Raw genomic sequence first — 16,478 nt, 5'->3', positions numbered from 1 at the left:
TTTTTAAATGTTCCCCCTTCATTTAAGAAATATACCATTCCACAACTTAAACATTAAGATCCATTTTCAGTCCTCAGATGTAAAAAGCATGTCAATGAGTTTATATTAAAAATTTACATGGTAAAAAGGCTTGAATTTCAGCCAGAGATTCTAAATACTACTCATTCCCTGAAGGCATAAGGGAGAAAGAATCCCTACCCATTTTTCTTGTGACATCGTTTTCAAACCGAACATTAATAAATGGTCCAAAATGATTTTTCAGTTTGGGAAACTTCCCTTTCCCTACCCATCATCCCAGATTCCAAATGTCAAGCCCTGAAATGGTCTATTGAAACGATTAGTTAAAAATATCAGGCATATACATCCCCTGCCTGAACTTCAGAATATTTTGTTGTACCAGTTTTTAAAAGTATCTCAAGAGAACTTGTGATCTGACCTGAATAGCCATTAATGATCCCAGATTGTACGTTTAAAATACCTTATAACCTGAAGACCAGATTTCAATTAAGACTCTGGCATTGTAACAGAAAAAGTGCTGCAGTCACTTATCCCTTTTCTGGTACTTTAGAATAGGTCAGACAAGTGCTTTTCTTACATGCTTTCATGCAGGCATAAAAAATATCATCTGCAAAAACGATAAAAGTAGCACCAAGTAGTTGATAAACTGTATTTGGAGCTGTAGTAGTGTTTTCACTATTTCCAAGTAGGAAAAAAACATGACACTGTACAAGGTGATGACTACAGGAATTGTTTTCTGACATTAACTTTTCCTGCTCCAGCTAGAATGAGGTCCCTGCTCCATCAGGTAGATTTATCAACCTGAGTCCTTCTAAATTATCCTATTAATAGAGACAAGCACAGGGCAGGGATGAGGATGTTTGTTTTCAAGAAGGTGAATGAAATACCCTGGACAGGTCAAAAAAAAAAAATCCTTCCTCCTAGTACCCAGAAAAATTGATTTTGCATCTGGGCTAAGATTTTTGTTAGGATTAAATAAATTCCTCTGAATATGAAGTTTTTTGTGACAATACCTGAATATAGGCATAATTCAATAGGACATGAAGTCCAAAACTGCTGCTATAATACTGGTATAGAGACTTCGCCCCAGTCAGAGCAAGAACAGGAGAGAGGGAGAGAGGTGGACACTGGAATGGTGTAACTACTCAGAGTTCTTTCTGGTAGAGGTGGAGTGCATCTACAGGTCATTTTGAGTCCACAATATCTCTCTGGTTAGCAATCACCACAGTACATTGTGTTTGTACACTGGATAATAAGAAATCAATAACTGCAGTGGTTATTGTATTTGCCAGATCCAACAGAACAACAGATAACTAGCAGCGCATATTTTCAGGTTTCTGAAGGCTCTGGTTACGGAGTTTTCTCTGTAATTTGAGATCAAGTGGAAACCTTTATAATACCAAGACTAGTCTCAATTTTTTTTAGATACAGCTTTTCAAAGCAGTATCAGTCAATATTATCTACTGGTGCCAAGAAAAAGCAACACTGACCTAGACTGAAGTTACATTTAATTTCTGAAACATTTGCAGGGAAAAGCTAAAAGTTTCTGATCCTCGTGAAAATGAGGGAAACGACTCTTCCTGTTCTACCTCTAACATCTGGCAGAGAATTTAAGATATTTAAAGTATTGTGACAAAGCTTTCAGTACAGGTTACTAAGTTTGCCTTCGTAAGAGTTTGGACTGCAACATGTATATGCATTCTTGCTCCGAAGAGTTAAAATTCTGTCTTCACTGAAGAAAGAGCTCTTTACATTACAGATGTAGCCGCACTGTTTTTGAGAAATGAGGGAAGGGCACAGTGTTCCCTTCACTCCTTGGACATCATGTTCTTCTAAAACTCAAGGACATCTTAAAGAGCATTACTTCAAACTAAACTGGGAAGAAACACATGACAATTCCAGTTTTGCCTGTATAACAATTGTTGCAAGTGATATAAAAAGCAATGCAATCAGAACTAAAAAGTTGTTCTGATCTACACAGAGCTTACTCAACCCTAAAGCCTCTGAATCACTTTGCCAGTTCCTGCAAATTTCCAGGGCAAGGTAATGTACTCTCAGGTTCTCATGAAAGAAATATTTAGACTTAAACGTCTACCTGCCACAAGAGAAAGCACAGGCTATTCCTAGCCTGCTCTCAACCGGTCTAAACCCCATGTGCAGTTGCCTCCCATGCTTCAGAATATCCTTGAGCACTGGAAAGCTCTACAAAAAAGGGTGATAAAGGAATTGCTCGAGAACAAAGAAGCTGAATGTGTTCCAAGAGGCACTATCCTACCTGTACATCTGCATTTGTTAAAAATAATTTGTTTTCCAATTGCCATGAAAATTCAGAATCCAACCTCAGGTCTAGCGATAGAGTTGGTAATGCAAGCATCAAATCACTGAGTTCTGCAACAAGAAAACAGAGGCATACCTGTACTGCTTATGCAGCAACTTCTCTTGCTTAACAGGGAAAAACGAGAAATTCTAAAGGAAACTGTCTCAAGCCTTTGAAACAAACAGAGAATGACTGGAAAGTAAAATACCTTTTGACAGAAATAAAAATGAGTCCAGAAATGTGTCCTTACAATATCTAACTGGAAACGTTCGACTCTATAGCTGTACTCAAGCATTACGGCCACAATAATGCCTACAACACTGCGGAATGAGGATCCAGCTGGCTGAAAGTGAGGTAATAGTTTGTAATAGGTCAGAGATCTAAAAAAGCACTTTTACATCTTACAAGTCCAAATAAAAAAAAAAAAAGGACACATTTCATACATGTTGGGCTTTCTCACCAGAACTGTACGATAATTAACTCCACACCAGGACCCCTACCACACTAAGCCTTACTCATCTTCAATTATATGCTGCAGCAAAGATTTACCAAGCGACACCTAAACTTCAGTACAATATGAAACTTGATTCTTAAAACTTTATACACACAAAATATAAAATTACGTTTCTAGGATGGGGTAGGGGAGAGGGATTCTCCTTCATGATACTTGGACTGAAAAACTAGTTTTCAGAGACTGCCACAAATATTATTCACAGTTTCTTGCTGTCAGGCTTTTTCAGCTACATCAACGTAGTACACAACAATACTGTTAAGTCCAATAACTACATCGGATGGACATTCTCGGGAATAAGAGAAAACTAGTGACGAAAAATACCCGGAAGGCCTCCTCCTAACGACGTCTCGATTTTCACAGGGTTGCAGCCTGTCTACGTTACACGTTAATGTGATCTCAAAAGAGCAGCAGGAAGATTTCAAACCTTCTCTCCTGTCCAAGTGATCCAAGTAGCATAAGCATCCACTTACCAGAAATAACATGAGAAACAAGGCTTTTGTTACAAAGACAGCAGTGAACCACACCTTCCCACACCAAAATATGGTCAATCAGGGATTTTGGCCATGCAAACTGCTGGTCAGCAGAAAATTAAGCATGCTAATGGACAAACATTAATTCCAATCATATATTTAAAATGATCCCAAATACTACTAGTTAGCTACACTGAAAGCGCCTGTAAAAAATCTGTAGTGAGAAATGAAAGAAAACATTAGTGATCACTGCAGCACTTTGAGTGATACTAGTCTCGCGTGATGAATCACCTCAGAGAAAATACATTAGATGGGACTTTGAAACAAAAAGTTAACATTAAAAGGTGCACCTGAATATTACAGACTAAATTTACAAAACCTACAATAAGGTAAAATATATATCTTTTGAATATTCAGCAGCTTTTTTTTTAAATTTGTTTTTATTTTTTGAGAGGCTCATGAAATTTTAAAAAGGGACCACTACCTAATCTCAACCATGCTTCACAAAACAATAATGGCTATTTTATATTGCAGTTACCAACGTAATGCAATTAGTGCTTAAAAAATAATCTACACTTTCTTCTTTTTTTTCCTTTTTAAGCAGAGACCTTTGGAGGAAATACGGTTGTTCAAAAGCTTCTCGAAAAAGAAAGATTACCTGAATATTAAGTTATCACAGATCAAGTGTTGTGTTTAAAAGCTTTGCAGACACGAGTATTACAATCTTCAGGTCTCAGGTCATTTAAACTGAGAAAGTTACGCGTTTGGTTTGTTGTTTGCTTTCTTTTTTTTTTTTAAATTCACTTTCTAACCAAAGCAAATAAAAAGTACTCAACTTCTCACTGTCTATTTACAATTCTTAGCCTACAGCCTGAAATGACAAGACAAATTCTCTTTTAAAACTGCAGCATTAAAGGGTAGGCACACCATTCTTCTGCTGCACGATTGTCACCCACTTAAACATACACATACAAAATATTTAGGTTAGTAAAATGAGCACTCCACATACACTACAGTGACAAGTTTTTTAAAACTCAGCTCATGTTGCTTAAATAAAGACAACTGCAAAAGTTTAAACCTCTCTGAACAGTAAAACTGTGTTACTGTTGTTTTTTTTTAAAAAACTTGCAGCAAACTTCCTCTATAACCTCCAACAGCAGATGAAACCACACGTTTAACTGCGCCTTTATTGCAATCACCAGCTAAACTGGAACGTATTGCAGAGTTTAGATACTGCTACTGAGCTTAAACTGCTTTAAATGCTAAGATGACAACTAGAGAGCTACGAGGAACCAGGATTTTGAGTACTAAAATATAGTAAGTAAACAAAACCAAAGTATACTCGGGGCCAAATGCCCAGTCCGTTTCAAGAATGAGCAGTGCATATTTAAAATGACAGCAATGGTGTGCCTAACCTTTGACAATATGAAGTTGCTGGGGAGGGGAGAGGCTAATGGGATCCAGAAGTCATTCAGCATCCCTAGAGCTATCTAGGCCACCCTCCCAATGCTTTGAGAAACCACTTTCAATCACTGACATCACTTAATGCTCTCACACAAAAACTCCAATGCTTCTTTTGGTTGTGCAAATAGGAAAAAAAATGGTAATTCTATCTACCTTTTGCACAGATTAAGACCAAATTGTTTCTACTCAAATAACCAGCAATTCAGATTTGGTCATACTGTGGTAAGTCCAGCAAGCTCCACCTTGTTACTGACCACTCCCGCAGAAAGTATCAAAGATAAAAGTTCTGTACAAAATTTATCCTGGATCTCCATAACGATATCATCGTATTGAAAAAAAATGGATTTGTGGTTTCAGGAGTGCTTTTACGGTGTTTAAATGCTTATTCTAGCATGTGCTAAACCACTATCAAAATAGTTTAAATAAAAACAACAAAAAAAAGCAGGACTTGGATTAATTCCTGCTACTGGCAACTGTAATATTTAAAAAGGAAACACCCATTCATTGAGTGTTCGACCCTGACAGTATTACAGATAGATATGATGCAGAGCCTGAGTCAGATCAGGCTACCAGTGTTTCACTTCTTCCCTGAACATTAACAAGCTCCTTCACTAAAGTGGATATTTGGGCAGACTACTGAGGTTGTAACGTTTGAGATCATTGTTTTGTGGGCTTTTTTTTTTCTTTTTTTCTTTTTTTTTTTTCTTTTTTTGCAATATCACAGTAGTTTTGTTACACAAATCCCCCTTCCCCAGATTAGAGTCATTTAAACTAGTTGTTGGAACCACATAGTTAAGTAAACTCAGAATCAAGTCGTTAAAAAGCGTAAAGGTCACAAAGAACCATAGTTCTGTTACGATGAGGCATACCCTAATACATCATTTAGTGTACCCTGACTGCTCCTGACTGCGAGAAGCTTGTCTTCCGTGAGATAAGGCTACATCCTCAAGCAGGTGAGTCTAAATATCACCCTTCGAAAATAGCAAACAAAATTACAGTGAAGGTAGTGTTACAAATAATTAACTGACATATTCTGAAGGTAGTGTATTTAAGTTCTCCCTCCCCTCCCTTCCGGGTGAGCACTAAGCAGATAGTGAATGAAAGTATGCTTAATTTAGAAAGAAAACAGTGGAGAGCCTAATTAGATCCAATTGATTATCCATTTAATAAACAAATCTGAGTTTGAGAGAGGTACCTTTCCTAAATAACCTGATGTAGCTTAGATCTTCCAATCAACTGGATCAAAGAAAAGGAGGGGGGAAAAAAAGATTTCTGAAACACTTTGAATGACAGTCTGATTCTCATTCAAAAAAAAAGCCTGGTTTTGAGAGAGCATCGGTTTAACAAAAGTGGACTTATTTCTATAAAGGCAAAAATGAAAAAATCCAACACCAGGAGTTCAGGCAGGCTCTACAGGCAAGGTGTCTACTTCCACAGATCTGCATTCTTTGTGAGGTAACTCAACTCTCTTTTACAGAGAAACATGCAAAAGGCAAAAGAAAAAAAAGGGGTAGTGGGCATGTGAGGAGGGAAACTGCACCATACCAGGCTAGAAAAATTTACAAATGTGACATTCAGAGCACACCTTTCACCTGTGTCCACCCAAATCTATGCTAAACTGCAAAGGAAAGAGCATTGCAGTAAATAAGAGAATCAGGTGCGCTCAGTGGTGGTTGAACTATGCAGTAGTGCTCACCCAGTTTGCAAAGTAATTGGCACTCTACAACATCCCTACTCATCTTTCAATTCATTCGCACTTTGTGCTGCTTCTCCCTGGGGATCTAATTCAATCTTCACTGAAACATCCTGCCCCTCCGACCTCATTAATTTCATTTTTTTCTTTGGAGGGTTTTTCAAAGTGCCCAGCCTCTCTTTAACTTTGTACTCCAGTGTACTGTGGGGGATCCCATAAATACTCTGAGCTTTGGAAACACTCATTTTCCCGCTCATGACCACAGAGATTGCTTCCTCCAGTATCTCGCTGTTGTACTGTCTGTATCTCCCTCTTTTCTTCCTAGGTTGCTTGGAGCCAGGATCTCCCTCTTGATCTGAGGTGGGATATGGCTGTCCAGAGGTAGACTGCTCAGCATCTGAGCCCCAGGAATCTGGTCCAGCATCCAGCAAACTTCTCCTGTTTTGTTTTGGAAGGATAGCCCTTAACTTTTTGCTAAGTGCGCTCTCCGTTTGTGAACCCATTACCAAAGAGCTATAGCTGTACTGGTCACCAGTGCGGGACTCCCATGAAAGGTCCATGCCTCGAACTTGTGGTATCTTTAAATCCACAGGAGACGAATGGCTCACGTCCTTTTTCCCATCCTGCTTAGTTTGAAGTGCCATTTTTTGAAAGGCAGAGTTTTCTGTAAGAAAAGGAAGGTCACTGATGTTGCTGAGTGCACCATTTCCCCTGAATTTCATGCGGCTGAAATTGAATTCGTAGTGTGGTTTTGCCCAAGAAGCCTCCCTGGATAATATTAAGTGCTGTCCATGATTCTGTAGTCCAGATGGCCCATGGCTGGCAGCCGTAGAAAACTGGTTTCTGCTCAGCAGTTCTTCACTAATCTGGAGTGATCGAGCCAGTGGTACTTTAAGAGATGTGGAGTGGCCATAACCTTCCCTGGTTCCATCCTGCAAGCTTCTTGGAGGTACCCCATCACCACTCTGTAGTCCCTCCGGATGGTGCTGGCTGGGTCTCCCAGGTCGCCTAATTGGATGGAAGGAAACTGATGTGAGCAGGACTTGCACAGGTAGGGAGGGATGGGTGAGGGGGCCACTCCTTTATTAGAAGGCCTTGCTTGGGTAACATCACTTTTTGTGTTATTTATTTTTCTCTAAATTTTTTTTTTTTAATTTTTTTTTGGGTTTTTTTTAGGTCTCAGCATCAGTTTTAAAACTTGTTTGTAAAAAAAGAGAAGCTTTTTGGGCAAAGAAAAATGAAACCTGTTGGCTGGTCTCTGGTTGGGTTCACAAATTCTCGGAGTAGAAAAGACTTCGCGCAAGCGTCTGAAAATAGCACCTTAATTACAAAGTAGTGATCAATCGCCATAGATCTACACACAACTGTGTTACTGATGTGACGTTACCACTAAACAAGTACAGTAATAAAAGAGTAAGCCAAAGTGCAACATATTCAACAGGCAAATACGACTGCCGCCTGCAGCATCTACACACAGGTGGAAACCTCGGATGATGTTCACTTACATCATATCGAAGAATCGCTGCTCAGGACAAAGAAAACATTCTTAGCAGGCCCCAAAGGTATTTGCTTGACTTTAAGCACCAAATATGAAAGTACATTACACTACACTTACCAAACTGCTCTCTCAACAACTAACTGCATATATACATGCCCCTGATTCTCATTTGATACGTAGCATGGCTAGGAAAAAAGAAGATCTAAGTTCCAACTGTCATCCAGCCCCAGGGTTAACAGCAGAAAAAGCGGTATGTTTTTTTACCATTTTCCTTTTGTCACAAGTGTTCTTTCCATGACACAAAGTACTACTACGTGTGACTCTTAATATTTTGCTTGCTTAGTCCCCTGTAGTAACTAAGTCACGCTACCTTCGAAATCCACCCTCGAGTTTTGAAATGTTCAACATACAGATTAACAAAGAGTAAGCAATTCTGGTTTAATGCTCTGGGACACTACTCTGGTGTAAAGCCCTCTAGCTAAGTCAGCATTATTTAAGGATAGGATATGTGGAGCTGAAAAGCTACATTATTCTTGTTAACATCGCACTGGGATTTAAAAGAGATCTCTAGAGAAAAGGCATCCACTGAGAGGACTTGGCATGTAACATGCAGTGCTCAGTACACATACACTGCTGGTTTCTCCCCAGGACGGAACAGGTCACAGCTAAGTCAGTAACAAGAGTCAACAAGGATTCACAACAAAATCCAGACTAACGAATGCGAGTTGGCTGTTCCGGAGCCCTGTCTCTGCATCACGATGCACATTGGTGATTCTGCACCTAAACACGGGTCAGACTGGTGGCTGGCTGGGACAGAGAATCACGCTGGATGTCATTGACACTGAAGAGCCTACAGTCGCTCTTGTGTATCACACACTTGCACCAGTAACTACAGGTGCCAGAGCGCCGCATCTTCTCAGGACCCGCAGAACTGATCAGGACAGCACCAGAAGCTGGCCCTGCCATCCCTGTGTGCTGGACTTCGGCCCTCGCTCCATACACAAACAAGGGAACAAACAACACAGCCTCAGCGGCTTCTGCTGCCTTCCTAGGAAAATAAAGCTGGAAATAACCTCTTCAGAACTGAAGGAAAGAGGAGAGATGGTAGGGAAAGTTTATGCTAAAGAATTGTGAAAAAGCATCAAGACCAACTTTTAAACAAGGATCTAAGTGTTCCAATTATGTAAGTATTAAATGAAAAATGTAATCTTGAAGGGAGAAATCTGAGACGGTATTATTTTTCCAAAGAGAAATGCAAAAGTTAAACCAGTTGCTAGTGGTATATGGGACTGGTGGTGGGTTGTTAGTTTCAATTTTCAAGTTTTTCAAAGGCTATTGTAAAGCTAAATCCAGCAATTAAATAGCAGTTTAAACCATACACTGCTTCTGTACTTCACTAAAAAAAACCCTACTTCTCCACAGTAGCTTCAAGATAAAATTCTCCCATCGACATCCAGAATCCCTCTTACTCCCAGTCAGCCTCTCCAGTACAATTAACTCAATCCTAGCTTAAGGCTTTCTAAATGTATGCAAATGGTGACCATAAGAGACATGAAACCTAAAAGACATTTTTTGATATGACATTCTTTTATTCCTTGAACTAATTAAGGCAAAAGTAGTGCACCTCTTATTTTAATATCTAAGAAAATCCTTATTCAATGCTACAGTACAACCATGAATCCAAAAAGCCGTATTTAAAGTTCTCTGAGGTACCAGACTCCCCCCTGCTTTTTCTTTTAAGTTGTGGTTTATGGTAGGAAATATTAACAAAGAGCATGCAGTGGTTTAAATCTAATTTAGCTTGGATCATCACCCAAATCATTGCTACTACGAAAATAAATTCTGCTGTCAGCTGACCTTCCCCTAAGTGAAATGAAATCTAAGTTAAATTTAACTGAACTTGCATCTCCACAGACATCACTTATCACTAAACCCAAAAAGCAGGTAATGGAAAACACTTTGGCTAAGCACTAGATTGGCCAAAATAACAGCTATTAGAGTTCTTAACTGCAAGTTAGTTCTGTTTCAGTTTGCAACAGCTCTTATTTGGCAGGTGGGGTGAAGGCATTTGCCAAAGACACGAGTTGAAAAACACATTACTCCAAAGGGTTAACACCAAAAGCAAGTTAAAATTAACAGGAGGTAAGCACACACTTTTAGTAAAAAACAGTTTTAGAAGGTCATAGAAAGTTGCTCTCTCTTACCCATTTCCTGGCGTACTGGAGCATCCTGGAGAATGACTCAGAGAGGTGCTGCCGGCACAAGGACTCTTCTTAGTGGATAAATCAAGCACACCGTCTGTAGAGACAAAAGAAAGACTTCAGTGTCTGAAGAAGCAGCAGCAGCCACGTTGTTCCTTGACAAAACCAGGTCTTTTGGCCTAAAGTCATATATAGCACACATTATTTTCTATTTTATATTATTTTTAAACAACATAAGGCTTGGATTTGTTTGCAGTTTGGCTTATAAGCGACTTTAACACAGTCCTCAGAAGTCACAACACAATTCAGCAAAACTAAAAGTGCCTCAGTTCCCACAGCCAGAAAATAAGAGATGACCCACAAGTGACAGTTCAGGATACAACACAGCCCATTGCAGAACTAACCCTCAGTGCTCTCAAAATGAGACAATCTTCAAATTCCCGCGATATTCCACATGCACACTAGGGCTTTATTAAGCCAGTATTTATTTATTTTTTAATCCAAATCTCTGTAGCAAAGTTTGAGAATTTCATCCTGGAAACTCACTTTCAAACATGCACAAACACAAACGTGAGGTTCCTCCTCATCTGGCAGCTAGAAGCATCCTTTTTCCTGTGTCTCCAATGCATCCATATTGGCAAAGCTGCTGCTTTTCCCCTCTCCACTGTGCCATTTTACTCCCTCTCTTCTTCCATACACCAAATTGTTTTTCCTTCTGGACTGCTTCTTCAATTCTCTCTAATCGCCCTTCCTCACACTCACCCTTCCTCCTGTGCAAGCCCTTACGCAAACTCTGCATTTCTAGGCAACAGAAAAGGGAGCACTTTTTGCTAGAAAAGCCTTGCTCCCACTGCACTGAAACAACTCGAAATTCTGGTTAGTTTAATAAGGGCAACATTGTCATAGAAGCAGCACAGCCATTTGAAATTCCTGGAAACTTTTAAGGAATTTATGAGGCAAAGATTAATTAAACCTGTTGGCAAGGTAAACTTAAGCAACATTTTGGAGCTTCTCACTCATTCCATCTATTCAAGTAAACACCACCCATCACAGAACAATATAAGACGGCTTTCAGATTGCTTGAAGTTCTCATTTGACATATGGAGAAAAAACATGATAAACAGGGAACTAGAATTAACTTATGGAAAGCTGTTCCACCCACTGCCTTTGGGAACACACCATGACCCAAACTTAAGCAAGTAGACAATTCAATCTTCCTTTTGAACAACACTTATGCAGCCACTAGATACAGAGACTGGATCAAGTAGCACCTCCTTTTCAAGGGGCCATGCTGAACCGCACAGGCTGCTGCCAAAGGCACTTGCATCCACACTCCCTCAACCAGAAGGGTCATAATGACCTACAAAAGTCTCTGAGGGCAAGTAGGACCAGCTCTGCACCCCATGGAGAAGTTTGGAAACTAGCTGGGCTCCCCTCAGCCTGCTAGAACAGAAATAACAAAGAGCACCACTAGCAGTCTTCCATGACAGCCTCTTAAATCTTTCACTAACAAGTTTGGCAAAACTTCTTCCCAATTACATTACATGTAAATTGGAAAAAACAGACATCAACAAACAGATTACAGTAGAAGTTACGATGCACATGTTCCAATTTGTAACAAGTGCTATGAACATCATAAATGATCTCACAGTTTTTTTGTCACAGGGTAGCTAAAGAACAGGTTGTGTACCTGCTTTCTTCTTCACCACACAATCCTCTAATTAAAAAATGAAAAGCAGCAAAATGGATTCTCTCCTCTTCTACCTCTCTTTCAGAGAAAAGCTCCACAATGACAACAGTTTAACATTAACAAACACACATGCAAAAGACAATAGTGAAACACACAAATAATAAAGTTAGCTAGAAACAAATGCCTCTCAGCTAAACGTACCAGTCCTCGCTTCAAGACACCACACAACCTTTCACTGCAGCTCTGTCACTTCAGTGTGGCAACAACTGCCAATAAGTGCTGTAAGTAAAATAAGTGTCCAGATGCCCAAGCTGCATATTGCTGGACACAAAATTAACCTAAGACAGGCTTCATAAGCCTAAGTTCAAAGAACAAAGGGACAGCTAAACTAGCTACCAAAAGGCATCCTTTCTACTTGATGATGGGCAGCATGCTTTGAAATTGATAGAATGACACCAACACATTTCAGATATCAACACATTTCTAAAGAAGGATAAAGGGGCAAATTTTAATCCTATCAGTAGGATACATTTAAGATAACCTCTACTGAACAGTTTCAGGAAAAAAAAAAAAATCACTTACTATAACCACTCACCGAATTTGCTTGTTAAAAAGCACTTTTGATGGAAAGCAAGGTTTCAAATTAAAACAAGCTCTGCAACACTGTTATAAGTTATTCAATCTGTGCTCTGCAGAACACGTCTATTTTTAAGGTAGGAAAGAGACGTTTCTTCCAAAGGCACAAACCTGGAAGTTCTGTGCAGTTCATGAGTAACATTTTTACAGTCTGCACAGACCAATTTCTCACAGACTTTCAAGAGATGCCATTTTCACACTACGACCAAGAAGAAAATAAAACAGTCTTTCATACTGCTCGCTGGTCTTCAGAAAGGAGACCATGTTGTGGCTTTCTTGAACACGTGAACTTATCAGCAAGCGTGCTGTCTGTTTTGGCAAACTGTTTCCTTCTCAGCTCCCAGCAGAACAGCACACTTGTCCTCAGAGTCTGGAGCACATCCATCCCCTATGCCCTTCTCCAGAAGAATCACTCATGTCTACAGGACCTACATTGTTTCAAGAAGTCTGTTTTCTCCCAGCCACACCAAGCTAGTCGTTATGCTACCGTAAACTCATCTACCATTTATCCATTTTATGTAAAAGTGCAAACTTTTAATTGCCTGGTTTTGCAAAAGAAAGTCATTAACAGATCAGTGTAAGATGCAAGACACTGGTAAGAGTCCTACCTTGTTCACTAGGTTCTGACTGAGACTTTCTGACAGTAAGGTCCAGAGGTGAGTCTTGGTCAGCCATGAGAAGTTTGCTGAGCACAGGGTTCTGAGCAGTTGCAGCCGTGGGAGAGGAGGCGACCAGAGATGCTTTCAGCAGGCTTTGGTTCTTTGTGCTATTGGGCTGGCTGGAGTCCTGAGTAGAGCTATTTTTTGAGGTATATTCAGCAGCAAACTGTCGGATCATTCGCTGCATGATCTCACGGGCCACTAGGGGAATATTGGGGTCAGAGACCCTAGGACTGTCTGTAAATATTAGAGATTCTTTTTAAGGAAGCACTTTAAGTAAAACAGCTTTTATATTAAGTCATTGTTTACTTAAAAAAATCTAGGGAAAAAAAACCCCAAAAGGCAAAGATAAAATAGTTTCTGTAGAAAATGTACTTCAGTCTTACAATACCTGAACAAGAACCACTGCTAATTCTGGTATAACCTTCCCAAAGTAACAGTCTCTTAACAGAAAAGTGCAATCATCTCATCTTTTGTTTTCAAACACACATACATTTGACCAGACCTTTAAGAGATGTGGTGACTGAAAGGAGAGCTAGATCCATGAAGAAAAGCACCAAGTAACGCAACTCATTTCCAAAACTTCAAACAGGTTATTTGGTGGAAGAACTTAGTAACTTACCTGCAGCTACAGAAGGGGGGAAAGGAGAATGGAGTTGCAGCTGTCCCCTACAAGTTTACTGTGAAATGAAGTCCTATAGTTCTGATTCTTCAAAATAATTCACATGAAGATCAAACATTCAAGTATCTCCCACCCCATTCTATCCATTCCTTTTGACATTTACATCATTATAAACAATGCAGCATCAGGGATTACCAACAGAATTTTCACATATAAAAAACCTAAGATGTGTCACATAAAAAACCAGTTCTATTTGTAGAAGAGCTGCTAAATCTATTAGTAAGAAATGTGAAATGGAACAGGTAGACATTCCAATTAATTTATATGAAATACTGTACAAATACAAAAGGTATTTGGGGATGTAGGCAACCCAAAAAAACATTGGCAAAAATCACTATTTTGGAACAGGAGTAACTCAGGATGTGAAAGTAAAACTGTAAATCTAAATCACAGAAGCGAAGTCCTGCCACTGCACCTCAAACACCTATTGTGTTCTCTCGTCAAATCAGGGTTTGTTTTGTTTTAAAAAACAAAACAAAACAAAAAAATTCCCCCAAAAATAAGACTCCATGATTACACAACAACTCCAGAAATTGCTCAAGAGGTTTGATTCAGAGAAATATTCAGAGAAAATTGTGTGGTACAGCACCAAGGAAATCTTTAAAAGCAGCTCTCAAAACGGAATAATAGAGAAGTGCTTACTTCCTTTTTAAAAAAAAAATTGCCCAGGCTGAAAGGTAATCTATCGAGATTGAACTCTTAGAAGCATTAGCAAAATCTTTCATGGGACATTTCGGTGTCAGATTTGCCTTTTGCCACCATTTTTGACAAAAAAGTGCATCAATCCAACAAACCAGCTGTAGAATATCCGAAAAGGATGACTGACACAAAGGTTTGAGCACAGAGTTGCCCACTAACCAAAGCAGCTGTAAGCAGCTACTGCTTCTCTTGATGAAAAAAAAAAAAAAAGAAAAAGAATTCTTATATTCCAAGATGTATATGTAAGGCAAAATAACTTTCTTGTAAAATCTACAGGATGTTTTGTAGTTGCTAGGGATGAGATGCTGAGTTCTAAGAAGCCTCCAAGAGATGAACCAAACTTAAGTTTAGGTACGTTTATACTCTCACTTTCTTCTCAAATGGTCCACAAGGACACAAGCCTAGAGAAGCGTGGAAGACTTTTTACACCATGGTGACATTTCTTCCATTGCCTAACCTCTCTACTATAACCTACTGAAGGACACACGAAAGGCTCTAGGAAAGCCCAGAAGGGCACAAACTGACTGCACAATCCCACTGATACCAACTATTTGACACATGCTTGTAATATACACAAGTGGGGCAGGCAGGAATGCAGAGCTCTATGGCATCTATATTTTCTAAAGAATCATGCCTTTACTGTGGACCCATGCTCTTATGTACAATTCAGTAATGCTTACAGTTGAACACGGTACAAATTTGGGAGAAAACACTCATATGCCTACAGCCATGCATCTTTGGAACCTGCAGCTTCAAAGAATCAGCACAGAGTGATTAGTGAGAGCTTGCTGGGGCTGCTCAAGATAAACTCACCAATTCAGGACACAAAACTCTATTTTCAAGCAGAAGGGTAGTTACCTAGCACCCTGCTAGAAAGGTACACTAGAAAGATTTCTTGCTTACTATAAAACCTGAATGCTAAGGATTAAAGCTGTTCAGAAGTGAGGGGAAAACATTCACAGCATCACTTGAAATTAACTAGATGTTTATTCTGACTCCACATCCAGGGTTTTGGAAAAAAAAAACAACTTAAAATTAACTAAAACATAGAAATTCCCAGAGAAGAAAAACATAGCAAATATTTATCAGCTATAAATAGTCTAACAGTACCTCCAAGCTTTAAAACCTTAACAGCTTTTGTGTATTTTATCTATACTGAAATCTTAGAAGGGCAGTATCAAACAAAAAAGGTATGACTTCATTCAGTCATCTAAAGAAAGTCCCACTCTGCTACAAGGCAAAGGAAATGGACAGCTAGCTGCTCCCACTTTGCTTGCACAGGAGAGTATGAGTATCTGAAAGAGACATTAAGAAGTCAGAGTGCCAGGGGCACAAAGCAGGGAGAAAGTACCAACTTTAATGGGCAGCAAACCTGTGCATGAAGTTTGCTGATCGTGCTAATTACCTATGTATGTTAAGCACATGAACGCCCGTCTTTGACATGCAACAGGCATCTGTTCACAGAACACCTGCATTTTCTCTGATGTGCCTGGGCTACAAAACGCCAGTCTCAAATGCTGCTGGCAGTGAGAATGGAAAGAAATAACGCAGCTAATCACTGGCATGAAAGAGCATCAGAGCTCTGCCATTCTTTGTGTCCTCTTTGGTATGACAGTGCCTGGGGATCTTATGGCAGTGGCCTAAGTCAGAATAACCTTTTGAGCAATCTAAATACAGCCAGGCTTGACAACAGTGCTTTAAGGACGCAGACTTTCTTCCTGCCAGGCTTCCTCCCCCCCTTATTACTCTTGCACCACACGCAGCTTTGACAGAGGAAGGAAAGCAAGAATATATTAAAACAAAAATAACAAAGATTCTTAAATATTTGAGTTGATTTTGTTATCCCCATTCTGCGTATCAGTCCACGGACAGAGTGTGAACCCTCTCACTAGCATGCTGCGATATCTGCCAGTACTTTTCCAACAATTAGGAAAGCA

The 16,478-nt window shown here is 39.5% G+C and overlaps 1 protein-coding gene across 1 annotated transcript in view; it reads right to left on the bottom strand.

Moving 5' to 3' along the window:
* Window positions 1-5,509: 5,509 nt before the first annotated feature.
* The window catches only part of LOC104059750 (ligand-dependent corepressor), a 53,428-nt gene continuing 42,459 nt past the window's right edge, over window positions 5,510-16,478 (bottom strand). The window contains exons 5-7 of the mRNA XM_054072105.1: window positions 13,110-13,397; window positions 10,179-10,272; window positions 5,510-7,484 (exon numbers count right to left, since the gene is read on the bottom strand). Of these exons, the coding sequence (XP_053928080.1) occupies window positions 6,515-7,484; window positions 10,179-10,272; window positions 13,110-13,397 (1,352 nt within the window). The 3' untranslated portion in view covers window positions 5,510-6,514. The remainder of the gene's footprint in view (window positions 7,485-10,178; window positions 10,273-13,109; window positions 13,398-16,478) is intronic.

The sequence above is a fragment of the Cuculus canorus genome, chromosome 7 (assembly GCF_017976375.1).
Source record: "Cuculus canorus isolate bCucCan1 chromosome 7, bCucCan1.pri, whole genome shotgun sequence".
Classification (NCBI taxonomy): Eukaryota; Metazoa; Chordata; class Aves; order Cuculiformes; family Cuculidae; genus Cuculus; species Cuculus canorus.
This window is presented reverse-complemented; position numbering and strand designations above follow the sequence as displayed.